Consider the following 26,867-nt stretch of genomic DNA (forward strand, 5'->3'; position numbering starts at 1 on the left):
CTTCCCAGGGATGTTGGGAGGATCAAGCAAAACAACATATGTAAAAGGCTTAACATAGTACTTAAGACAGAATAGGCACTTAATAAATATGTCCTCCCTCTTTCTCTCTTTTTCCTTTTTTCTTCCCTTCTTTCCTTCCTCTCTTCTTTCCTTCCTTCTTCTCTCTTTACTTCTCTCCTTCTCTCCCTTCCTCCCCCCTCTCTCTTTCTTTCTTCCCTCCTTTCCTTTTTTCTTCTCTCCTTTCCTTCCTTCTCTCCTCCCTCTTTTCCTTCCTTCCACTTTCCCTTCCTCCCTCCTTTTTCAAATTATCTTGTATTAATTCTTTATCCCCAGGGCCCAGTACACTGCTTAACATAGATACTTAATGATTTTTAATACTTAACTGAATCTTTAAAAAATACATTGTACAACTATTGTCACAATCTCTCAGTACTCTGTTACCTGCTAATTATTATTACACAGAAGGTTCCAACTTGCATTGAGAGAATTTCCTCATCTCAAAGTTTATTACACTAATGAAATCATAGGTCTAGTCTATATTCCCTAACCTTACACCCAGTAAAATCATTAGCTTCTCATATCCCAGGAATATAAGCCTTTTGGGGAGCTAAAAACTGACCCTTTTTTGAATCTGCTTACTTTTTTTTTGTCTTCTTAAACACATTACACTGAAGATAATATATTTTTTCTAAATGACAAAGTCACTCTATCTAACTTATTATACTGCATTGTAATATAGAGATGTATCTATGGTCCACAACAATATATAAACTTCTTGGGCAAGTGAACTATTCTTTTTTTTTTTTTTTTTTTGGTTCAAACCTATAATTTCATTGATTTAGGAGATTGCTCAGTGATGAAACTTTCTCTACTCAAGCAATTCAGCAATTAAAAGCTTCAGAGTGGCTCAGGACTCTGAGCAATTCACAAATAAATACCATGTTCAAGGTCATACTGCCAATATGTGTCAGTATAGGGCTTTCAACCCAGATCTGTCTTTTTCTCTCCACTCTACAACCCTGTCTCTATAACAGAGAAGAGCAACTAATTTATAATTGAATGAAAAAAAACGCTACCCCGACCAAAAAACATACTGCCATAAAAGAAAACCAAGAAAAGCATAAATTCCAATGTAAAGACAAAAAAAAGTTGAGAAAATAAAAGGAATCAACAGTTACACATTTAAATAGATGTATAGATATCAGTATCTATTTATACATATATATGTACATGCATATTTTTATATATGAATACACAAATGTATTATATTGTTTTTAAAATGCTTGGTTTTAAAGAATTCTCTTTAATAAATTAGGAAAAACATATCTACCATGGAATTATAAAAGCAGAAAAATACATCAAAAATTCAAAATACAATTAAAATATAGGTTCTAGAATATTCTTAGCATATCCCATGATGGAATTAAAAAATTAAATTACCTAGAGTTAAAGAATATCGGAGCTTAAAGGGATCTTAAAGTCACTTTAGCCCAATCTAGATGTGAAGATTTTCTCCTAAAACATATTCAAGTAAGTAGTTACCTACTTGAGAGCCTTCAGAGATGAGGACCTCTCAAGGTAGCACACTCCACTTATGCACGGTTCTCTTTTTTTTTGTACTGAGCCAAAATCGACCAATTGACAATCTACTATTCTTAGTTCTAGTTTGTGGAGCTAAGGAAAATAAATTAATCCTCCTTCTATATGACAGAATTTTAAATACCTTAAGTACAGTTATTTTTACAAACCCTCAGTCATTTCTTCTTTAGGCTAAACATCCCTATGCCCTTTGAGAGATGCTCATATGACATACTGATCAATCTCTTTCCAACTTGTCCATCTTCTTCCAAGTGCTCTGCAACCTATCAGAGCCCTTTCTGAAATGTGGTGTCTGCAATTGAACACAATACTCTATATAAAGTATTATTAGGAGAGTGTACAAGGAGACCACCATTTTTCCCACTGTGAACTTTATGTTTCTATTAAAGTCATTTAAGATTAAATTAGATATCACGTTACACTAGTTTTTTGTTTTGCTATCATGTCACATTGTTAAATCAGAATAAATTTACAGAGTAACACCAAAACAACCAGGTTTTCATTATAAGAACTGTTTAATTATGCCTCATCAATTCGGTACTTGTAAAGCTAAATTATAAATTCCAAATTTGGGACTTTAAACGTTGCTATTTAATTTCACTGTTTTCAATTTGACCTATTATTCTAACCTTTAGGATTTTTGAATCCCTATTCTATTATAGAGTATGTTAGTTATCCATTCCAGTTTAGTGTGATTTTCAAATCTTATAATCATAATTTCATCTGAATCTCTAATGAAAATGATTAATAGAATGGGACTGATGAGAGAATTAACAAAAAAATAAAAATTAATTCCCCAAAGAAATGGTTGCAAATTTTCCAAATTAATCCTATCCTGGATTGTTTTCTCATGAAAATCTATATATTCCTTTATATAGTATATATAAAATATAGTCCTTTCTTCACACAAGCTTGATACATATTATCTAACATGTGGATGATATTTTTTCTCTATTGACCTCAAAAGGCCTAAAGAATTTAAGTATATTTCCTTAAACAAAATAATTATTTCAAGTTAATCTACTGATATTATTCCAATTTAACAGAAAATAGCATAAATTTTATTTTGATTTATTAGAAAAAGAAACAGAGAAATAACAGTTGTAAAGTGCTTTGTACAATTTTCATAGATCAGGTCACAGCTGTGAAAAGCTGTAACAGTTAGGCAAGAGAAACATTGGATCTCATCTTCTGGTTCACCTACTCCCCACATATGGCCAAAGGCATCAAATAATTTTATAGTTATCTGTCTGGTATTATCTTCATAACTCCTTAATTAACTGTAAAATTTATAAAGACAGAGACCACATTTTAATTAAATGTTACAGGGAACCTAGAACCAACACCTGTTTTCTCATCTATAATATGATAGGTGGAGCATATTAACATCCATTTCAGATATAAAGTTCTCTGATTCTATTATATGATCTGTCACTGTTTATACAGATGTCTGCATGTCTTTTAGTAAAGCATATTTTTCAGTATTTCTTGCATTTAAAATTTATATTACAAGATCAAAGAAGAGTTTTATTTATCGTGTGTTGAAGGTAAACAAACAATTCTATATAATAAAAATAAAGCTTAAGTAATAAAAATAATCTCTAATATTTACATATAGCTTTAGAGTTTATATAAAACTCTAAAATGACAAATGAGCTTCCCAAAAGCTAAGGTATATATGTTAGATCTAAAATAAAGATCACCTAATCAACAATGCTTAATCATATAGTTAAATCACAAACTGGAGTTTGTAGTTATTTGAACAAGAGTTTGGAACTGGTTTCCCTCTGTTTTATCTAGAAAGATGTAACTACAGGGAATAAGAAAGAGCTCAATGAAACCTCTAATTCAGGTTAACTGGTGATCCATGGATAGAGTTGAAGGGATACATACATTTGAATGAGAAAAAGAATTACAGCTTTATTTTTGCTAACCTTTGACTTTTGGTTTTCTCTGTAATCTTATGTATTTTATGAATTTATAAATATTATTCTGAGAAAGAATTCATAAGCTTCACCAGACTGCCCAAAGAGTCAGTAATACAAAATTAGGAAGTCCTGATCCTAAATAAACCTATCTGATCTAGGAAATGAAGAGATTTCATCTACAATAAGTGATTAGAAGAAAAATACACTAATAAGAAAGTATAAAATCATAAAATCGTTTGTACCTAAAGAAATGTGAGCTCATGAGTCTTGGAATTGGGAATGTGTTTTCTCATAGCGTTATCTGTCATTATCTGTTACAAAAATAAAGCAATAGGTTCATGCTGGGAGGAAAAAAAAAGTGACTAAACAAATAAATTTTGTAAACAAGGTTATAGGAGGCATGAACCTGAGAACAAACTATTTGCAATATGTTATATATACAAATAATTGGTCAGTTGCAAATTATCTTTATTATTAACACAGATCCCTATGGACCACATTTTTTGTCAGTTTTAAATGAATAATTGAAATAAATTTGTATTTTTAAAAAAACATTTTATAAATTAAACTTATCTAATACTATCATCCCCAATAAGTACAATTTATCATGGCTTTGTGGTAATTATTTCCTTTTATTTCTTGGCAGATTTTATTAATAAAATTATTAAGTTATTTGTTCTTAGAGACATGGCACTATGTTTGTTACAATCAAAACACTTATAGTATGGGGCATCATAAAATGGTGCAGGAGAAGGAAGACCCAAAATTGAATTCTGTTTCTGTTACAGAATACCTGTGTGGTACAGCAATTTATTTAATCTCTCTGGGTCTTAATTTTCTTATTTATAAAATTAGAAGCTTAAATCTAGATTATATCTGATGTTCCTTTCAGCTCTAAATCCTGATTCTAAGACTTCAACAGCAGTTTAACATTCATTTAAAACTTCACAATCTTGGTTGTGATCAAAAAATGATTGCTGTGATCAAAAAAATGTCATTATGTGATGGCCAATCTTCTGAACTTAATTAGACTGATATTTGAATAACAGATATATTTCACTAGGCTCATACATAAAACCATTACCCCTCTTGTCAGAATTTATGTGATATCCAGGCACCATGTACATCTAGATGTCACAATCATACATCAAAATAGGACTTCCATGGGAAAAATTCAGAGGAAAATGCTTTTAGTTGAACAACTTCATGGGGGAATATTCACTACAAAATTTTGCAAAAAATGCACATGACTTTTCAGCTAAGATGTACATATTGTTAAAACATGCTTTTAGGTTGGAAAATGTTTTTTCTAGTGTGCCAGAACTATTTAAAATGTCCTCCACAAAATTTAAAAATAATACCTACAAATATAATAGGAAAAAAGTGTCATGTGGATTTTCTCATGTTGCTATAGAAGTGACAATATGTCAAAACTGAGATTCTATTCACATTAATATGACAGCAATGAAGAATGAGTAACAGCAAAAAGCCAAGTCATAGTCGTCATTATAAAGATGATTGTTATAACTATGTAAGCCACTGAAATCTCCTAATCATATTTTCCTTGTCTGTAAAATGGATACAATAATTCCTTCAAGTAGCTCACAAGGGAAAAAAGAAATGTCTATGCAATTTTCATCACTTCAAAAGATAAAAAGTTTATCCACTTGCCTATACTTCAGATCTCTGAAATATATATTATGTAGCTGATTACTGCTTATCAAAGCTGTCAATTCAAGAAGTGAAGCAAGAACCAAAATATCTCAATTCAAAGAAAATATTTATTGTGATTACTATAAGTAATGTACCACATTGGGTACTAAGTGAAATGCAATGATATATTCTCAAGCCTCAAAGAGGTTAAAATCTACAAAAGATGAACTTAGAATTCATCATAGATTCTTCCCTGACTCTCATCTCTCAACCCTTCAAATCCAATCTCCTGCCAAGGCTTGTCAATTTCATCTTTCCTACGTCTCTTAAATATGTCCCTTTTCCTTTCCCCATGAGATTGTAGGATCTTTGGGGTCAGAAATTGTCTGTCTTTTTCTTATTTGTATCTTCAGGGCTTAGCAAAGTACCTGACATACAGTAGACACTAAAGAAATATTTACTGAATTGAACTGACTAATAAACAAAGTATATACAGAGGAGATCTTTGCTGTAGGTTATAATTTTAAAGGCACTGCTGTCTCAAAATACCTCATTGAAAATAGATGATAGAAAAATACAAATAATTATACACATCTGTCTACGTTCCTATCTCCACAAAATCATGAGGAAAAGATAGGTAGACTTTCAAAAATGATAAGCTATAATCGACCATATTTTTACAACCATACAATTGACTGAAAGATATAGAGAATATAAGATCCCATGATACTTAATCTTTTTTACTATAAAAAACCATTTGCTTTGGTAACACAAACTATTGCCCTAAACATTTTCTCCATCTAGGTATTTTTCATGTTCCTGTCAAAGTCCCTGGGGAATTATTCCTGGGGTTTAGTATTTGTGCAGACCAACCATTGGCTCATCTGATTTTATAAGAACAAGAAGAATAGTAATGAGAAGACATACCATAAAAATGATTTGTTTCTGAACTATTTAAATAAAAAAAAATCAGAAGTGACTACAGAAATGACAACATCAACTATATTAATTTCACTCCTAAGTTAAAACAATACAAATTAATTGCTACAATAAGGAGACAAAAAGAGCCCAGAGAACATATTATTCAGAGGGGTATCAATGGCAAAACTGGATTCCCATTTGCAAATTGCTATGAAGAAGGATGATTGGAAATTATGAGCAGTGTCATCTCACAAAGCAGTGAGATATAGCAGAGGGTAAAACCAGTCTAAAGAAAACTTGGCAAAATGGCCAACTAAGCAAATTGATTCCATGGGCATTCAAGGATGAAAATGAAAAAAAAAAAAAAAAACAGAAGAAAATTAGAAAAGATGTGCATAAATTATTAAAATAAACTTTTTTTTTCCATTAAGGAAAATGGAGCCATCACACTTGGACCCTACACAGTCCCTGAGGTGCTTACAGAGAAAGCAAAAGTGAGAGCTTACTAAAAAGAGCAAAGACATGAAAAGCATCTAGATTGTATCAAGTATACACCCAGGAGATCTGTGCTAGATTTGAGTTACTGGGGAAGAATGATTTAAAAGGTTTTTGAAGAAAGGGAAGATTCAAAAGGTATAAGAAAATCTTGGACCCTTTTTATTTAAAAAAAAAAAAAGGTTTTTGAAAACACGAACAATTATCCACTTAAATTACTAGAATCCACTTACACTACTCTCACATCTATACAAAATCTCTGCGGGTGTTTTACACATAAATTGAGTAAATTAGTGTATTGTACACCTCAAAGAGTATATTAGTAGGAAAAAACAAGACTTTCACAAGCAATATTCCATAATGGACTGTCTCTTTGCTCAGAACTAACCAAAAGGTATAGAGAATATGAGATCTCAAACCAGCATCTGACTCAATAGAAGAAAGCTCCATCTTATAGCTTTTTTACAACAAGATGTTTCCCATCCATACATCTGGATCCAGATAGCCTTATGATTCTCTATATAAGACACTACACATACTCCTTGTCAACTAATCCCATGTAAATCGGTGGATATTATAGTCCCATATGCTCATCCAACTCAACAAATTATTAGATTCAAAGATGAAAAGCACAGATCTGGGAGCAAAGGTAGTAAATACTATCTTATTCCCCATTAATTACTCTCCTAGATCCCCTAAAAAGAAGATATTTCTAACATGGCAGCCAGGTGGCACAATGCTGTGCCCGGAGACAAGAAGACCTGAGTTCAAATCTGATTTCAAATTTCCTAGCTATGTGACCCGGTTTGCCTCAGTTTCCTTATCTGTAAAATGAGCTGGAAAAGGAAATGGCAGACTACTCTATATCTTGGCCAAGAAATTCTGCCCTCACCCCAAGATTCACAAAGAGTTAGACATAATGAAAAACAACTAAACAATTTCCAACACAAAAGGTTACATAGATAGCTGTCCTCAGAGACAGAAAGTCCTGAGTTCAAGTCTTGCTTCAACCCACAATGGCTAGATAGACCTTGGCAATACATCTAGCTTCATGCTGTAGAGAGCTCTCTAACAATTTAAGTTGTAGAGAGCAGAGGATGTTTCTTACCAGGAATTTCCTTTATCAGTGAAATCACAGGCCCTATTCCTACCATTATTCCTTTTTCTAAGACATGGGAAAGACTGTGACTTTTCTACAAAAAAGGAAAAGCTTAGAAATCATTTTTGGAGCTTTCCACACCCTGCCCCCTTCCCATCTATAAATTGGCACATTATTACCTGAATCTACAGCATCCCACTCTTGTCTCCAGGTTGCTAGAAAGAATACCTCTTAATAAATAATTCTGTGGATACATTATGTTTTGTGTGGGGGTTCCTTTTCCCCTCTTTACTGCAGTTACTGCATAATTGTGCACTTTAAAATGGCATTTGTGACAAAGTGAATGAAATGAAATGGTTATAATGAAATCATCAAGTTTTCTTCTGATTTAAAAGACCCTTGAACACAAAACTCCCTCATTCCAAATTCTGCAGTCAGGGAGTCCTAATTTATTTATATCTAGCACTTAGTTCAAGTGGAAGAGAAATTTCTTTCTTTTCTTTTCTTTTCTTTCCTTTTTTTTTTTTTTTTTTGGCTGAAGCAACTGGGGTTAAGTGACTTGCCCAGGGTCACACAGCTGGAAAGTGTTAAGTGTCTGAGATCACATTTGAACTTAGGTCCTCCTGACTTCAAGGCTGGTGCTCTATCTACTGTGCCACCTAGCTGTCCTAGAAGAGAAATTTCTTAAAAGATGATGTGGTTCTCCAAATCTTCCTGTTGATAGACAGAATTATTTGGTTTGCATCAATCTTTAGAATTTTATAGAATCTTCTGAGATCCAAAATCACTCCAAAGAGTTTCTGGGCTCCAAAAGAGGCCAAATTGATAATAGATACACTAAAGTATTAAGGACAAGCATACCAAATTTGAAATAATATCAACTAGTAGAGGCAACCAGGATGAACTAAAATTTCCAGAGCCTCACAGCAAGGGCCTTTGTCAGATAACATTAATGCTACGTAGATCCATAAATTTTAATTTGGCAGAAAATCACATATGCAAAATAGCAATTTTCATATCAAATTAATCAACTGTAGTTTTCTTCTAAGAATATTCCTATGGTCCATCAGCTCAGAGAAGATATAGGATGGTGCATTATATCTACAGCAATGAAAAGAGAGATACACGGGCAGTTGGGTAGTGCAATAAATAAAAGACCAGTTCTGATGTGAAGAGAACTGAGTTCAAATTTAGATTCAGATTTGACACTAGAAGTGTGAGCCCATCTAGTAAATATCTGAAGCTGAATTTGAAATCAGGTCTTCCTGACTTCAAGCCTGGTACTTTATCCACTCTACCACGTGCTGTCCAAAATTAAGATAATTTCGATCTACTGTGAACTGAGACTATAATGACACAATGTGTAAAAAAAAAAAATGCTTTGAAATATATGATTTGCAAGATAAGTTCAAAAATCAGTACAGATAAAGAGATTGACATTTTTCAACTGTCTAATACGTTCTGCCTCATCTTATATAAGCACAATGGAATTTTAACAAGGAGGGAGTGAGTGTGTGTCTTAAATAATCTAAGTCTTCCCTCTTACCTTTAACTCATTTAGCTAACATTTATTAAGCACCTGTTGTGGGCAAAAGCCAGTTTTAGATCCCACAAAGCTAACAGTCATGTAAGAAGCTAAGATACATATACAGATAGTCATATTACAAATAGCCACATTACAAAATATTACATGGCGAATGCAATAAAGAGCAAAACAAAGTGGTAAGGGAAGCCCAAGGCAAGTCATTCCACATGACCCTACTTCTTCTGTTAAAGCACTTAAAGCTTCAGCATTCAAGCTATGAGCTACTTCTGCAGATAATTCATATTCTATAATTATTTGAGCTTTCAAAGATACTTTCTATATAACTACACTGAGCAAAGTTGTAGAAATATTATTATCCCTACTTAATATCAGACAATTTTATGGCTTAAATTCCCTGACTTTGTAATCACACAGGTATTTGTCAAAGCTAGAATTCACACTCAGTTCTCCTGACTCTACTTCCGTGCCTCATTCTGTTTAATATACTTAGATGTCAATACCACAGTTACATTTAACCTTCTTTATGGAGTATACATTAGTATAACAACTGGTATATCTAGCATGTTTAGTTTTTGTTTCATTAAAACTTGATAAATATATATAATCCATTTGATTAAAAAGAAAATAAAACAACATTCCTTTGGAATATGATCTCCTGGTAAAGAAGCCTAGACAAATAAAAGATTACCTCAGCCACTTCCTTTTGAAAGGTCAAAGTCATCTGTGTTCTGCCATAAACAAAAGGTCCATTTCTTTCAGAAATATTTTCAAGCCACTTAATAATTAGTGGAGTAGACACACTAAAAGGCAAGTTGCCAATAATATACACACGGGGAGGATCTGTGGGAATCAAGGGAAAAGTCTAAGATTATTTTATCAATATATTATGAACACATTTTAAGTATAAATTAGGCCTGAGTAATTATTGTGCTAACATAAAGCATCCATGAAAAGATACTTTTGAATTGGAAAAACAAAACAAAACAAAACAAAACAAAACAAAACAAAAACACTTGATCAAAAATTTTCATTGCAAAACCAAAGGCCAATGGTTAAAATTAAATGCTTAATTCTTGCATATGGCTTTACAATGACCCCAAAAGATTTAGGAAAAAACATAAAACATATATTAAGAAGTTTAACAATAATAAAGTCTGATAAAAATTTTTACTTACAAGTAATTATATTTTTAATGTTCCCAAACTACTATACAATTTAGTTTTTTTCTTTTAAACAAACTTTTATCTTGAAAGCAATTATAGCAGTATTAGTAAAATTTAAATAACTTTGTAAACAATATAGCAATAATCATTTATTTCAACCTATACTAGTCACTCTATGCCTCGATTCTTTCATCTACAATTAAATAAATATCATCTAGCTATATAATTTTTTTTATTATAGCTTTTTATTTACAAGTTATATGCATGGGTAATTTTACAGCATTGACAATTGCCAAACCTTTTGTTCTAATTTTTCCCCTCCTTCCCCCCATCCCCTCCCCCAGACGGCAGGTTGACCAATACACGTTAAATATGTTAAAGTATAAATTAAATACAATATATGTATACATGTCCAAACAGTTATTTTGCTATACAAAAAGAATAGGACTTTGAAATAGTGTACTATTAGCCTGTGAAGGAAATCAAAAATGCAGGTGGACAAAAATATAGGGATTGGGAATTCTATGTAGTGGTTCAGTCATCTCCCAGAGTCCTTTTGCTGGGTGTAGCTGGTTCAGTTCATTACTGCTCTATTGGAACTGATTTGGTTCATCTCAGTGCTGAGGATGGCCACGTCCAACAGAATTGATCATCATATAGAATTGTTGTTGAAGTATATAATGATCTCCTGGTCCTGCTTATTTCACTCAGCATCAGTTCATGTAAGTCTCTCCAGGCCTTTCTGAAATCAGCCTGTTGGTCATTTCTTACTGAACAATAATATTCCATAATATTCATATACCACAATTTATTCAGCCATTCCCCAATTGATGGGCATTCACTCAGTTTCCAGTTTCTGGCCACTATAAAGAGACTTGCCACAAACATTTTGGCACATACAGGTCCCTTTCCCTTCTTTAAGATTTCTTTGGGATATAAGCCCAGTAGAAACACTGCTGGATCAAAGGGTATGCACAGTTTGATAGCTTTTTGAGCATAGTTCCAAATTGCTCTCCAGAATAGTTGGATGTATTCACAATTCCACCAACAATGTATCAGTGTCCCAGTTTTCCCACATCCCCTCCAACATTCTGCATTATCTTTCCCTGTCATTCTAGCCAATCTGACAGGTATGTAGTGGTATCTCAGAGTTGTCTTAATTTGCATTTCTCTGATAAATAATGACTTGGAGCATCTTTTCATATGGCTAGAAATAGTTTTTAATTTCTTCATCTGAGAATTGTCTGTTCATATCCTTTGACCATTTATCAATTGGAGAATGACTTGATTTCTTATAAATTAGAGTCAATTCTCTATATATTTTGGAAATGAGGCCTTTATCAGAACCTTTGACTGTAAAAATGTTTTCCCAGTTTATTGCTTCCCTTCTAATCTTGTCTGCATTAGTTTTGTTTGTACAAAAACTTTTTAATTTGATATAATCAAATTTTTCCATTTTGTGATCAATAATGATCTCTAGTTTTTCTTTGGTCATAAATTCCTTCCTCTTCCTAGCTATATAATTTTTATGTAGCTATAGAATGAGGATAAGAACACAGGAAAACTGTTACTTAAGCTTATTAAATCATTTGTTTCCCCCACCTCCAAAAACTGAGGAGAGACAGATATTTTTAAACATTCTTCAATACTTTTATAATATCAGAGATATGTGGCTTATATCACTTTTGGAGGGGAATGCACACATAAATACAAAACAATATACAAATATACAAAACAAAATTTTGAACATATGAACTAAAAAAAATTTCAACAAAGAAAAAATGGTTAGTTTTTATAAGAAAATCATAACACATTTTATTTTCAGTAGTTTAATTCAAGTGATTTTTAAAATATTTGTTCAGAGAAATAATGAAATAAACATTTAAAAATAAATAGAAATCACAAAGAAATACTTACCATCTTCCCACTTTTTTTTAAGGTGTTCTGGAAAAGCCTTTTCTACTTTAAATGTCAACACATCACCATGGACAATTCTCAGTTTTCCAGGTGCTGCATCAGATAGCATCTATTTTATGAAAACCAAATAAAATTCATTATTTCATTCCTGGTGCTATGGAAAAATCTATACATTTTCAATCTCAAACTTATGTGGGAATAAATCAACCTCAGGAAGTCATATAAATTCCTCATTCCAGATCTGCTACAGCCTCACATTATATAAAACTTAAGAGGCATACTTAAACACCTTTAAAACATTTAAAAATTACTTTCAAACCTAAAAAAACATTGTAATAATGACTTACTTTTGTTCTGAACAGTGTAATTTACTGGAAAAAAAATATTTTTGCATGCTTTATCCAACTCAACAAGTATTTATAAAATGTCACCTCTGTGTTAAAAACTGTTTTAAGCACTGGGGATACAAAGATGACTAAAACACAATTCCTGGCATCTTGGGATTTACAAATTTCAATCATATTTTTAAAGGAAATAAAATGAAAGTTTTTTTGTTTTGTTTTGTTGAGGCAATTAGGGTTAAATAACTTGCCTAGGGTTACACAGCTAGTAACTGTGTTAAAATTTCTGGGGCCAGATTTGAACTTAGGAAGATAAGAGTTTTCCTGACTTCACATTTGGCTCCATGGTCAATGCTCTATCCACTGCAACATCAAATGCTCCATAAAATGAAATTTTGAAGGAAATAAAATGAATAGAAAAAGAGGGAAAGAAAACTAATAAAGATTTTACTTTAAGTGGTGATATTGTGATTATCACTAAATTTATTAATAATTCAACTCAAGAAACATTAGGTACCTATCCTACATAAAGCACTAAGTTAGATGGGGGAAACTTCAAAAGAAATAGTCAATTCTGGGATATTATACACATAAGATAAACTATAACGCAAAATAATTCACAGTAATTGAACGAAAGCTACAGTATTATATAATGCTTGATGAAGATTATAGAGTTACATAATTATATATATATAACAATTATACATTATATGATTAGATACTATTATGCATTATGTACATGTAATTATATTATATTATGATGTTATATTATTGTATTACATATAATTATATATATATTACTGTTATATGATGCTTGATTAAGGAATCAAGGAAATCTTCAAGAAAAAGAATATCATCTGAACTGAGATTTAAAGATTTCCACAGAGATTTACATGAACTGATGTTAAGCAAAGTAAGTAGAAGCAAAAGAACATTGTACATACAACAAGATTATGTGACGATCAATTGTGATGGACTTGGCTCTTTTCAACAATGGAATTCAGGCCAATTCCAATATACCTGTGATGGAGAGAGCCATCTGCATCCAGAGAGAGGGTTATGGGGACTGAATATAGATCATAACATAATATTTTCATCTATTGTTGTTGTTTGTTTGCTAGCCTTTTTTCTCATTGTTTTTCTTTTTGATCTGGTTTTTCTTGGGCAGCATGATAAATGTGGAAATTTGTTTAGAAGAATTGTACATGTTAACCTATATTGGATAATTTGCTCTCTAGGGAAGGAAAGAGGAAGAGAGAGGGAAAAAAATATGGAAAACAAGATTTTGAAAGAATGAATATTGAAAATTATCTTTGCATGTATTTTGAAAAATAAAAAGCTATTGTAATTTCTTTAATTAGGAAAAAAAAAAGATTTCCATGGGTAGAAGGGGAAAATATTACAGGATTAGGGGAAAAACATGATGAAAGCCTTAGGGAAAAGTATGACAGGGAGAACACAGGGTTGCTGAATAGTCCAAGATGGCTAGAATATAGGTTCCATGGTTAGAGGACCAGTGGTACCAAATCATGAAGGCCTTTCAATGCCAGTCTGAGGAATTTTAAGCTTTTCAGGTTAAGCAATAAGAAGCCATGAACAGAATCTGATATGAGAAGTAATGACCAACACAAATTATAATCTTAACTCTAACATGCCTCTTTAAAATAAGTTTACATCAGTGCAGGCAGATACCTAAGAGTGACTAAATTTCAGAGCTGGAATAAAACTTAGATTGTTTTTTTCCCACCTAATTTTACAGATAAATAAAGTGGGGCCTAGGCAAGTTCAGTGTCTTGATCAAGGGTACATGGGTAGAAAGGGATGAGCAGAGCTAGATCAGAGCTGCCTCTCTGCCTAGAAACACTACTGTATTGGGACTTGGAAGGTGAAGAGTTGAAGCAAAAAAGGAACTAGGCCTGAGCTTATCATTCATGAGGTTCTGGGCAGTTAGTTAATCCCTTCCAGCATGAGTTTCCTCTGGTGTAAAATGGTCACAAACTTTCCTGTTCTATTGACCTCTTAATATCATCAGAAGGAAAATGCTCCATAAATTTCAATAGTTGTTAATAGCAAGGAGGAGGTCTGATGATAGATGTTAGATGTGCTGGCAACTCCCAACGAGGAACTCCCCTCTACAAATGGCTGGTCACATCCCTTCTGCAGTTCAGGATTAAAAAAGATTGTGAAGCAGTGAAAGATGAAGGGACCAGTCATACTTCATCGGGCCAGTACTTTCACTGTCAGAGGCTGGCCATGCTGATTCTCAAGGGAGCACTGTCTCTATTGACTCTGACTATTATTGTCACGTGGCCAAAATTTCATACAACTATGCCATAGGGGAAAAATCCTAATACTTGTTTTTCTTCTGTAAAATGGAAGCATATGACTTGTTCATGATCCTATCCTCCCTTCAGCTTTCTGTGTCTAGCTGCTTTTCATTTCTATCTTCAGAGCAGATTTTTATTTCAGTTTAAACTTTGAATAAACAACTTCTATCTAAGATACCATTTTCTTATTTTACAGGTTAAAAACAAAATGGAAATGGAATGAAATGTAGGAAATGAAGCATATGAAATTTAAATATTCATTTAACTTTCAAATTTTATTAAGATAAGATTACTTTTATTTAATGTGTCCCCAACTATTTGATTTACTGCTATATCTCACTGTATTCACTAATAATGCTCTGCCATGGCCTCTCCAATTTACCAGGGTTCCCAAGAAAGCGGGAAATTTAGCTGAGGACATCCTTGCCTTTACCACTTGCTTTACCATACTTTACTCCTAGGATACTTCTTTCTCTCCCTGGTGATGATCTCAAAGCAGAGTCCTGATCCGGAGAGCAAAAGACCTGAGTTTTCTCTATGATTTGCTACTAATGAATTGTACCAACTTGAACATATCACTTTAGTTTTCTTGGCACCTTTTTTTTCCCTCTTATCCTTAAAATGAAGTCACAGAACTAGATGGATCACTTCAGATCTAAAGACCTAACTTTATGGTCCATTCCAGACCTAACATGACACATTACATAAATCAAAAAGCATATTTTCTAAAACAAACAAATAAATAAAGTTCTGAGTACAAAATATAATTTGATTGACTACTACTCACTAGCTATATTAAATCTACTAAATTATTCTCCCTGAAATACCAAGAGACTCTCTAAAAACTATTTGAAGTTAATACTTCACAAGTGCTTTAGGACATAGTTATAGCCCATTTCCATAACTCTTTCCTTTTTCTCCTCTCATTCCTTTTGTACTCTATCTAATAAAAGATGGAGCTCTGCTGAAAAAATCCTCAACTCATAAAATCATTTTTTCTATCCCTTCTCCACCTACCCCTTAAGGAATACTTTGAGAAAAGTAGTCTGATTAAGATATTAAATTCTAATTTTGAAAGAATTTTTTGTCAGCTCTAAGTATAGACTTAGGCTATCTTCAAATATTCACTAGGTGCCTACTGGTATATGATATAATATTATTGAAATTCATAGTAAGAAACACTGCTGTAATGAAATTTTATAGGAAAAACAAATTAATATAATAGTACTAAAATGGAGGTGTTGAATCAAATAATACAGCCAGAGATGAAGTACAAAGTGGTAGGAATTCTTTATTTGGAGTCTAAAGACCTGGATAAAGATCCTGGTAACACCACTTAACAGCTCTATGATTATGGGAAAGTTATTATTTTTATTATCATTATTATTATTAGTGAGGCAATTGGGGTTAAATGACTTGCCCAGTCACACAACTAATGTTAAGTGTCTGAGGCCAGATTTAAACTCAGATCCTCCTGACTCCAGGCCTGACTCCAGGTCCACTGTGCAGTCTAGATCACTTGTGAGCAAATTATTTAACATTTCTGAGGTAGTTTTCTCGAAAAAGGTGCCTCTATTACCTACTTAATAAGATTTTTGTGAAGAAACAGGCCTGTTGGTCTTGTTTTTTTTTCCTAAACTGCAATAATATTTCCTTCTTCCCCTGCCATTTCATTTCTCTGGCCTTAGTCCCTTCCCCTACAACTGCAGCTCCCTTTTTATGGTTTAACTTCCCCCATTAGAATGTAAGCTCTTTAAGGGCTGGGACAGTCATTTTGATTATATTTGTATCCCTAAAAGTTTAGTATGTAGTACTTGGAACATAGGGAAGATTTTAATAAATGCTTTTTCCTTCCCCCTAGTGGAAGCTTAATAAATGCTTGCTGACCTGACTTAACTGGTAACTCCTCTTTATCACCCACTTAGTCAATCAAAACAAAATACATTCTCCCAGATCTCTTCCTTTACTATGTTCTTCTGCTTTTGCCATAAGTAGTAGATGGTAAAGACAGAATCAAGTACACCTTATTTTAGCACCAAAAAGAACATCACATTGAGAGCATATGGCTTTCAATTTCTTATGGACCTCTCTCTATATCAACCAATCAATAAACATCCACCAAGCATCTACCATATGCTAAACACTGTGCTAGGTTCTGAGGAACCTGTAAAACTCATAATGGGAAGATGCGTTATCTTGTACTATGACAGGGAAGGAAAGAAATGGGAAAGATTTAGGGGAAAAGATAATGTGTTCTGTTTTCAACATGCTGAGTTTAAGATGTTTCCTGGACACCCAATTTGAGATATCTGAAAGGTAGTTGTAGATGTGAGAATGAAAGTTAGCAGAGAGGAAGAGAAATGTTATGGAAATTTGAGAGTCATTAGCATAGATGGCTATTAAATCCATAAGAGCTGATGAAGAAGAAGAAAAAAGAATACAGGACGGAATCCTGTGTAACACTCACAATCAGAAAGCATGATCTGGATGAGGATTCAGAAAAGGATTCAGAAGTAGTCAGAAAGGAAGACAACCAGGAAAGATTTGTGTCCTAAAAACCTAGAGAAAAAAGGATATCTACTAGGTCAGTATCCCAAAGAGATCATACAAGAAGGAAAAGGAACCCACATGTATGTTATGGAATATTATTGTTCTGTAAGAAATGACCAGCAAGATGGTTTTAGAGAGACCTGGAGAGACTTAAATGAACTGATGCTGAGCGAAGTGAGCAGAACCAAGAGAACATGGTACACAGTAACAAGATTATGTTGGAGAGATTATATGAAGATGAACTGTGATGGACTTGGCTCTTTTCAACAGTGAAGTGATTCAAAGTAATTCCAATAGATTTGTAATAGAAAAAAATCAATCATATTCAGAGAATGAACTGTGGAGCTTGAATGTGATCAAAGCATAATATTTTTATCTTTCTGGTTTTTTCCCTTGTGTTTTTTTTCTTCTGATCTGATTTTTTCTTTCACAACATGACTAATATGGAAATGTTTAAAAGGATAACACATATATTTAACTTATATCAAACTGCTTCCTGTCTTGGGAAGAAGGGAGAAAAATTTGGAACACAAAGTTTCACAAAAATAAATGTTGAATTGTTGGTGGAGTTGTGAATGGATCCAGCCATTCTGGAGAGCAATTTGGAACTACGTCCAAAGGGCTATAAAATCATGCACACCCTTTATCCAGCAGTGTCTCTACTAGGCTTATATCCCAAAGAAATCATAAAGGAGGGAAAAGGACCCATGTGTGCAAAAATGTTTGTAGCAGCCCTTTGTGTAGTGGCAAAGAGCTGGAAACTGAGTGGATGCCCATCAATTGGAGAATGGCTGAATAAGTTGTGGTATATGAATGCTATGGAATATTACTGTTATATAAGAAACGATGGGCAGGTCGATTTCAGAAAAGCATAGAAAGACAACAAGATTATGTGACGATCAATTATGAAGGATGTGGTTCTTTTCAATAATGAGATGATTCAGGTCAATTCCAATAGACCTGTGATGGAGTGAGCCATCTGCATCCAGAAAGAGGAATGTGGGGTTTGAATGTTGATCACAGCATAGGTATTCTCACCTTTTTTGTTATTTTTTTCTCATTTTTTTATCTCTTCTTGTGCAGCATGATAAATGTGAAAATATATATAAAGAATTGTCCATGTTCAACATCTATTAGATAATCTGCTGTCTAAAGGAGGGGGTTGGGAAAGGGAGAAAAATTTGGAACACAAGGTTTTGTGGGGATGAATGTTGAAAACTATCTTTACATGTATCTGGAAAAACAAAATACTACTGAGAAAAAAAGAAAAGAGAGTATCAAGGGGGACAGAGAAATCAACAGCATCAATGCCTGAAGAGCGGTCAATAGTATTCTATTATATTTATATACCACAATTAATTCTATCATTCGTCAATCACTAGGTACCTATTCTGTTTCCAACATTTTTGATGTTATAATGAGTGAGGTCATTAATATTTATGAAACCTCTCTTGCTGTCAAGATTTCCTTGGGATATCTGCTCAGCAGTAAATTCTCTGGGTCAAAGAATAGGAATAGTTTAGTAACTTTTCTTACATAATTCTAATTGTCTCCAGAAAAGTTGGACGAATTTATAGCTTCTCAAACAGTGGATTAGATTGCTTGTCTTTGCTTCCACAGTCCCTAAAATATTGATTTTTATCTTTTATCATCTTTGGTGATTTGATGGTATTGCCATAAGAAAGTAAACTGTATTCATGAAATTTTTTTGGAAGGATGAGCTGCTGAGCTCATTTGCTTTTCAGTCCTACCTAATATATTCCACTGACCTATTTTTTTCTATTTTAACTATCAAATTTAAATATTTTGATAACTGCTGCTTCATTATATAGTTGAAGCTACAAGGTACCCCTTCATTCCAACCTTTTAAAATAATTATTATTTCTCTTGAGAGTCTAGATAATTTTTTTTTCTAAAATGATTTTATTATTTTGTTTAATTATATACAATTTCTCCTTAGTAGTCTGTTTGCTATGGTAAAAAATCTATAAATTAATTTGGGTATAATTATGTTAATTGTATATTTGTGGTCCAACCATGATAATATCTCTATTCCTTTAACAAATATGCTCTATTTTCTTGATTTCTATAGTCTTTATAAATCATACATAAAACCTTTTTCAGACTAATCACCAATTCTCATATGTATTTTATTGTTTTTTAAAAGAGATTTTTCTATCCTTTCCTCATTTTTTTCAGTACTGAATAAAAATAATGGTGATTTTTTTTCAATTTATTTTAAGTATTGCACTTTTGCATATAAGCAACATTATAACTATAATTTGTAGGGAAGGTAATGATATGCATATAACATGTTTATTATTTGTGGCTCTCTACCCTGGTGAAATTACAGAGGAGGAGAAAAAGGAAGAAGAGAAGGAGGGAGGGAAAAAGAAATGGTTTAGAAGGGAGGAGAAAGAGGGAAAAAAGGAAAGAAGGGAGAGAAAAAGAATGAAGGGAAAAAAGGAAGGGAGGGAAGGAGGGAGGAAGAAAAGAAAGAAGAATGGATTACTACTTAACTAGAGCTATTAATTGCCCCAATTAAGTTTCTTCTCTGGAGTTTTTTAAGTAAACCATAATGCCAAATGCAAATAAGAAATAATTGTTTATCATCTTTACTATTATTTATAGTTTTAATTTCTCTTTTACTGCTATAGGCTTTTTTATTTTAATTAAATTCTATTAATATTTATTAAGTATTCACAGAGTATATGACATAATTAGATGCTAAGAGACTAGCCCTAGAAAACGTAGAGAAAACTAAGTTTCTATGTTTGAAAACCACATGACTTAGCTCACTTAAGCTAGAAAAAGATATGTGTATATTTGTACACCATTTTTGGGGAAAGAGATTAATTTGGGAACAAATTTAAATGTGATACACCTCTTGCCTAGTAAAGAAATATATTATGTAAGAAGTAGAAATCTTTATGAATTTCAAGGGCATTGCCTTATATTTCACTATTTGGAATATCACATACATGTTTAAGAAACTGGCTGAGTAGAATAGAAAGAACAATGCACATGGATTTAAGAGATCTGGACTTGTTCTTTTTAAAAGTGCTAAACATTGTGGAATATGGAACTCCACATGCAGCAAATAAGTACTGGATATATTAGATTTACTGCATTTTTTGATCTTGGGCCTGTATACATATTAATGAAGACGTTAGCTATTATGTAATCTTTTTAAGAATTGGTAAACCCAAACCACCAAATCTTTTTCATATAAGAGTTAGGTCTTGCTACTCAGTACAACAGCAACCCTTTTGCTCCGCAGTAATTGGCCCTGACCTCCAACATCCCAGCCACCATGTCAAGGGAACTAAGTTGGCAATGATTTTGGCACCACTTATTCCTGCGTGGGAGTCGTCTAACATGGAGAAATGAGGAACACTGCTAATGACTGAGGAAACAGGACTGCCCCAAACTACACTGCTTCCGCTGACAGAATATTTAACTGGTGGTGCTACAAAGAATGAAATTACAGTAAGTCTTTGATGCAAATGTCTAACTGGTCACAGATCTGATGAGGAAGCTGTCAGACATGGCGCACGGGCCTCTCATGGTGGTGAATGATGCAGGCAGTACTAAGGCCCAAGTGAAGGGGAGACCAAAAGTTTCTGTCCAGAAGACGTATTAACCAAGATAACAGAAATTGCTGAGCGTACCTTGGGAAGACTGTCACAAATGCTGCTGCACCAGTACCAGCCTACTTCAAGGATTCCCAATGTCAGGTCACAAAGGATGCTGGGACCATTTGTCTCAATGTGTCTCAATCATCAGGGAGCAACTGCTGCCGCCATTGCTTTGGCTTAGACAAAAAGCTGGTGCTAAGAGCAATGTACTGATCTTTGCCCTTGGAGAAGGGCCTTTCAATGTCTCCCTTCTTACCATTAAAGAAGGCATCTCTAGAGTCAAGTCCACAGCTGGGGACACTCGCCAGAGTGGCGAGGACTTTGCCAACAGATGGTTCATCTTTTCATTTCTGAGTCCAAACAAAAGCCCAAGAAGGACAGTAATGGAAACAAGAAGGCTGTCCACCATTTGTGCACCACTTGTCAATGTTGAAAATACACCCTCTTTTCTGGTACCCCTATCAGTACTGAAACTATCCCCTTCTGTGAAGATATTAGGAAAGTTTTAACTTCTATCCCCCTTTCACTCACATCTGTTTTGAAGAGCTCAATGCTGATCTCTTCCGTGCATGCTGGCCCCTGTGAAAAATGCCCCAAAGATGCCAATTTAGATAAACTAAAAATTCAGGACCGTCTTGGTGAGTAGTTCCACTCAGATCCTCCAAACTCAGAAGCTTCTGCAGGACTTCTTTTATGGCAAATAGCTCTACAAGACATCAGCCCTGATGAGGCTACTGCCTGTGCTGCCTCTTAAATCCAAGAATATATAAGACTTGCTGCTGTCCTTGGAACTGAAACTATTGACTGGGTCCTAACAGTTCTAATCCAACCATCCCTACTAAGCAAACTTTACCAGCCACTAGGACAACCAGCCTGGCCTGCTTCTGTTTATGAAGGTGAGCAATCAACGACAAAGGATAACAACCTGCTTGGCTAGTCTGAGCCTCAGAAATCCCCTTCCTCCCTCTGTTCCTCAGAACTAGGCAACATTTGGTATCCACGCAAATGGCAGCTCAATATTTCTGTTGTGGATACAGTGAAAGACAAGAACGACAAAGGTTGTCTGAGAAAAGGAGAAATGGAGCATATGGTTCAGGAAGCTGAGAAATACAAAGATGAAGAGGAGAAGCAGGGAGACAGGGTGTCTTCCAAGAATTTTCTTGAACTTTATGAGGGCTACTGTAGAAGAAGAGAAAATCCAAGGCAAACTTGGTGATGAACAAAAACAGAAGATTTTTGACAAATATAATAAAATAATCAACTAAGGAGATAAGAATCAGACTGCTAAGAAGGAAGAATATGAGGAGCACCTGCAGAAAGAACTGGAGATTTGCCACACTTGTAGTAAGCTACACCAGAGCTCAGAGGAGCATGCCAGGAGGCACGACTGGAGGGTGTCTAGGGATAGAGCAGCCCATCTGGAGGTGCTTCTTCCAGCTCACCATTAAAGAGGCTGACTAAATGTATCAGAATAAAGAACATTTCACACAGCTTTCCCAAAACTAAGAGACCTAAATTTTTAAGCAAGACAGCAATTGAAAAGTACAATTTTAAGCTCCTATATAAATTTTGGCATTCTGAATACTTGAATATTTTCAGAGGGGGAAAAATGAATAATATTGTACTTTATCAATACTGTAAATAAATAGAAATACAAATCTTCTCCTAGAGAATAAAATATATTTAAAATTGGCCCCACAAAAAACTCAACTATCCCCTAATCTTATAAACGTACAAAATTAAAATGTAATATGAAAAAGCCTGATCAGTAATTAAGGATGTTAGTTCTAAATTATGTTTAAATTGACAAAAAAAATCACATACATCTCCCTAAAACTACTCCCTTATTTTAGTAAAAGAAAACAATCACATAAAGAGTGGTTATTTCTGATAAACCGAGTTTACCTAAAATAATCTGTCTGCTTAGCTTCTATGCCTAAAGCTTAAAATTAAATGTTTGCCCATCAAAATAAACAGCTTAAGTTTCTCACCTGTAACCCAGGAATAAACCGAGTGTCCTTTTCAACCACAAGAAGATCAGCTACTTCAGCATTAAGAATAGATCTGGTAATGCCACCTGGCCCAGGGCCTACTTCATAAACATAAGCATTTTTTAGATTGCCAGTCTTTCGTACAATCTTATCTAGGAGAAAAAAAAAATTAAGTATGTATGTATGTATGTATCTTGTAAAATACTAATCTTGGAAGTGAATTTATAAGTGAAATGAGTATGCAAACACCCATCAATCATTTTCACATGAATAATGACTAGCATTTCTATAGCATTTTAAGGTTTACAAAAAATTTTACATTTTTTTTTTTTAATTTTACATTACTCATTTGAACCTCACAACAGTGTGAGGTAGGTGTCATTATTACCACCCCCATTTTATGCATGAGTAAACTGAGGCTAAGAAAGGTTAAATAATTTGCCCACTGTCATACAGCTGGTAAGCATTTGGATAACACTCAAATTCAGTTTTTTCTGACTCCAGGTCTAGCATTATATCCTGTAAAGGGCGGAACTCTGGAAAAGTAAACTTGAAACAAGATGTTAACTCTGTGGAATTGATGAGATGATGGTTCTCTAGTTCATATATATACTTAGTACTTAGCATGATGATGTAATGGTTCTCTGGTTCACACATCATCAGTATGCTGTAATGAGGTAATTGTAATAAAGTATATAAGGGCTGAGAAGGATTGGATATGAGACATTCCATTTTTGACTAGCCTCTTGGTGGCTGTCCTGCCTCCTTCACTCTTCCACTAAGATCAAGGCCTCAGGCTGATCCCGAGATCCTACAGAAAACTAGCCTGAACATTACAATATCTACTATTCCATCTATTTGATAATTTTAAAATAAATACCTGTAGTAAACAACATATAATGAGCACACAGTCTTTATCTTTAATTGCTGTTCAGTTATTATATTCCTTTAAAAACCTGTAATAATGTAACTGTAATGGTTGAAAAGTTTTGAACTTGGGGACTGATCCTTTCCTTTCTTTGTTCATTAATTAAAATAAAATTTAAAAAAGGCAGCAGGCTCCAGAAAGACTACTTTCTGAAAACTCTTAGAAACCTCCATGTTCAACAACACACATACTCTCTTTCTCTGTCTCTGTCAATGGTCAATGATCTTTTGCATTAGCTAATCCTCAATATTTTCTATAAAGATAGAGAATCAGAAGAGAGCACACATTCCTCCCTAAAAAACTCTTGGCTATATCTTATGTTACTGAGCTGTCATGGAAGGAAGATGACAAAGGATCCTGGAAAATGAGAGAGACTTAGTGATGCTGAGTTTAGGAGCAGCTTCACCACAGGACCATTGTTAATATGTTTCCTCCATCCCCTATCCAACCAGCAGCAGCCTGAAAACAAATGCATCAGAAGTTTAATGAATACCACAGTTGTATCCCTTCTCTTCTCTGTTTTGCAGGTGATTTGACAAGAGTCTGGCAGTACTTTTTGCCTGTGTATGAAAGGGAAGAGTGAATTTCAAACTGCTCAAGATTTAAAAAAGATCTTTTCTTGTATCCTAAAGGTGTTTCTTAAGCCATGTATATAGCCAGTGAGGTGAAAGGTGGAGTGAGATGGGGAGGAGTGATTCCAAACTACCCTCTTCCATCCCAGGAGTCTCGTAAGCCAGTCATTAAATTCAAATAGAAATGGATCTCTGATGAGTGAATTGTAAGAAAAACACAAATTAATATTGTTATATTGTATTTTATTTATTTTGTTAATCATTTCCCAATTTCACTTTAATATGGTTTAGACCACATTTGGGAATTTTTCCCATTTCAATGAATGTGACACCTCTGTCTTAAGCTATCCCTTGCTTGAATTAAAACATGTTAAAAACAAAAGCTTACTGCTTTAAGCAATTACTGATAAATCTGATCCTTTTATGAAACCTTTCATAAACCCCAAAGCTTCAAAAGACTGACCAAAACAGCAATTTATATTAATAAATATACCATTATAAGATTTTACTATAATATTATGCTTATATAGTATACTATATAATATTATACTCCTTGATTCTCAGGTGGCAACCTCAACTTCCAATTATGATAATATTAGGACAATTTAGCATTAATTCTTTCCATGCTTCAAAACTTTTTCATCTGTCTTTTCCTTCCTTGTTCTCTCATGCATCAAGAATGGTCTTTTTGCCCAGACTAATTCCCTTCACTTGTGTCCTTTTTACTTTCTCTATCAATCACCTGCCCTGTCTCTTTATCTGCAATTTCTCTATTTCCTTCCCCTCCAACTATAAACAAGACCAGGTTTTCTTTTATACTTAACTGAGGGGGAAAAGGAGGGCAGGAAAGAGGGAGGGAAGGGGAATGTGTAGGCAATTTCCTTTTCCTTACCCTTCAGGCCACTTTGTTCTCTTTTCTTGCCAAATTTTTCCCTATTTCCAGGTCTCTCACTATCAACTACCTTTTCAAATCCTTGTAGAATACAGTTTCTATCTTCACCAATAAATTTAAATTGCTCTCCTTATTAATGACCAAGTCACCAAATCCAAGGACCTTTTTCCAGGAGGAAAAAAAAAAATCTGCCTTAACCTTTACCTGTTAGGACTTTGAGAAATTATGAAATACATAACACATTAAAAAAAAAAAAAAAAAACAAACCTTAACATTTCCTTTACAGATGATAACACAATAAAAATTGCAATTTATCTGTGAAAAAGAAGCAGAACTAACAGGAGATATAATCATTTGCTGAAGGAGTGGATTGAAGAATAAACCACAAAAACAACTATTTGAAAGAGAATAATTCTAAGATAACATGAAAAATTTACATAGATCAGGCTCAAGAGCTGAGGTTCCTGATTCCCTGTGGAATGCTCCATCCACTGCCTGAACTGAACAGAACTAAATGAAATAAAAACGACCAGCGATCAAAACACAGAAGTGGGTTTGACTCTTATGTAGGGTAGCTGTGAATAGAGTCAGGAAACACTTCATGAATTCAATCCAGCCCTAGACACTTCCTAGCTATATGACCCTGGACAAACCATTTAACTCTGCTTGCCTCAGATCCTCATCTGTAAAATGAGCTGGAGAAGGAAATGGCCAACTACTCCAGTATCTTCCACAAGACTGACAACTGAACACTAAAGAAACTTATTTAATCCAAAGGGTGATTTTCTACAATACGGCACTTGGATGGAAGTTCAAATCTGCAAGATACATCCAATTCAATAAATATTTATTAAGCACCTACTACGTGCCTGCCAATGTACTTGTGGGCCAGGGAATAGCAAAAGATACGACAGTGCTCATTTTCACATGTAATTGGGGGAAAATTAAATATTTATTAAAAATTTAAATTCTTAGGATTACCACAACTTTCTTTCCACGTAGCTCCCCCGTTCCCTGCCCCATTGCTAAGTATTGGTAGGCACGGAGAGGTCTTTTAAGCTTATTGAATGAATGAATTCAGAATCTCACTCCAAAGCATTTGCAAGAAGTTTCTGAGGGGCACACTTTAAAAACTCATAAGATTTTTTTCTAGACCAAGTGCAGCTCTGAAAACATTTAAGTTCATATATATCATTAGGTCAATACTGCACGTGTAATAGAAATAGTTCTAGATTGAAGGAGCCACAGCTTCCCCACGTGAAAGGTGCTGACAGGAGAGCGCATGCACCCCTGCAGATTGCGCGTAC

The 26,867-nt window shown here is 33.9% G+C and overlaps 1 protein-coding gene and 1 pseudogene across 2 annotated transcripts in view; one reads left to right on the top strand and one right to left on the bottom strand.

The window, feature by feature from the left end:
- Positions 1–26,867, bottom strand: part of TFB1M (transcription factor B1, mitochondrial) — a 65,066-nt gene that overhangs the window by 37,858 nt on the left and 341 nt on the right. For both annotated transcript variants that reach the window (XM_051997991.1, XM_051997992.1), the window contains exons 2-4: positions 23,169–23,320; positions 12,322–12,430; positions 9,930–10,081 (exon numbers count right to left, since the gene is read on the bottom strand). In XM_051997991.1, coding sequence (XP_051853951.1) covers positions 9,930–10,081; positions 12,322–12,430; positions 23,169–23,320 — 413 coding nt within the window. The remainder of the gene's footprint in view (positions 1–9,929; positions 10,082–12,321; positions 12,431–23,168; positions 23,321–26,867) is intronic.
- LOC127559244 (heat shock cognate 71 kDa protein-like) lies at positions 20,875–22,638 on the top strand (annotated as a pseudogene).

Source organism: Antechinus flavipes, chromosome 4 (genome assembly GCF_016432865.1).
Source record: "Antechinus flavipes isolate AdamAnt ecotype Samford, QLD, Australia chromosome 4, AdamAnt_v2, whole genome shotgun sequence".
In the NCBI taxonomy this organism is placed as follows: domain Eukaryota; kingdom Metazoa; phylum Chordata; class Mammalia; order Dasyuromorphia; family Dasyuridae; genus Antechinus; species Antechinus flavipes.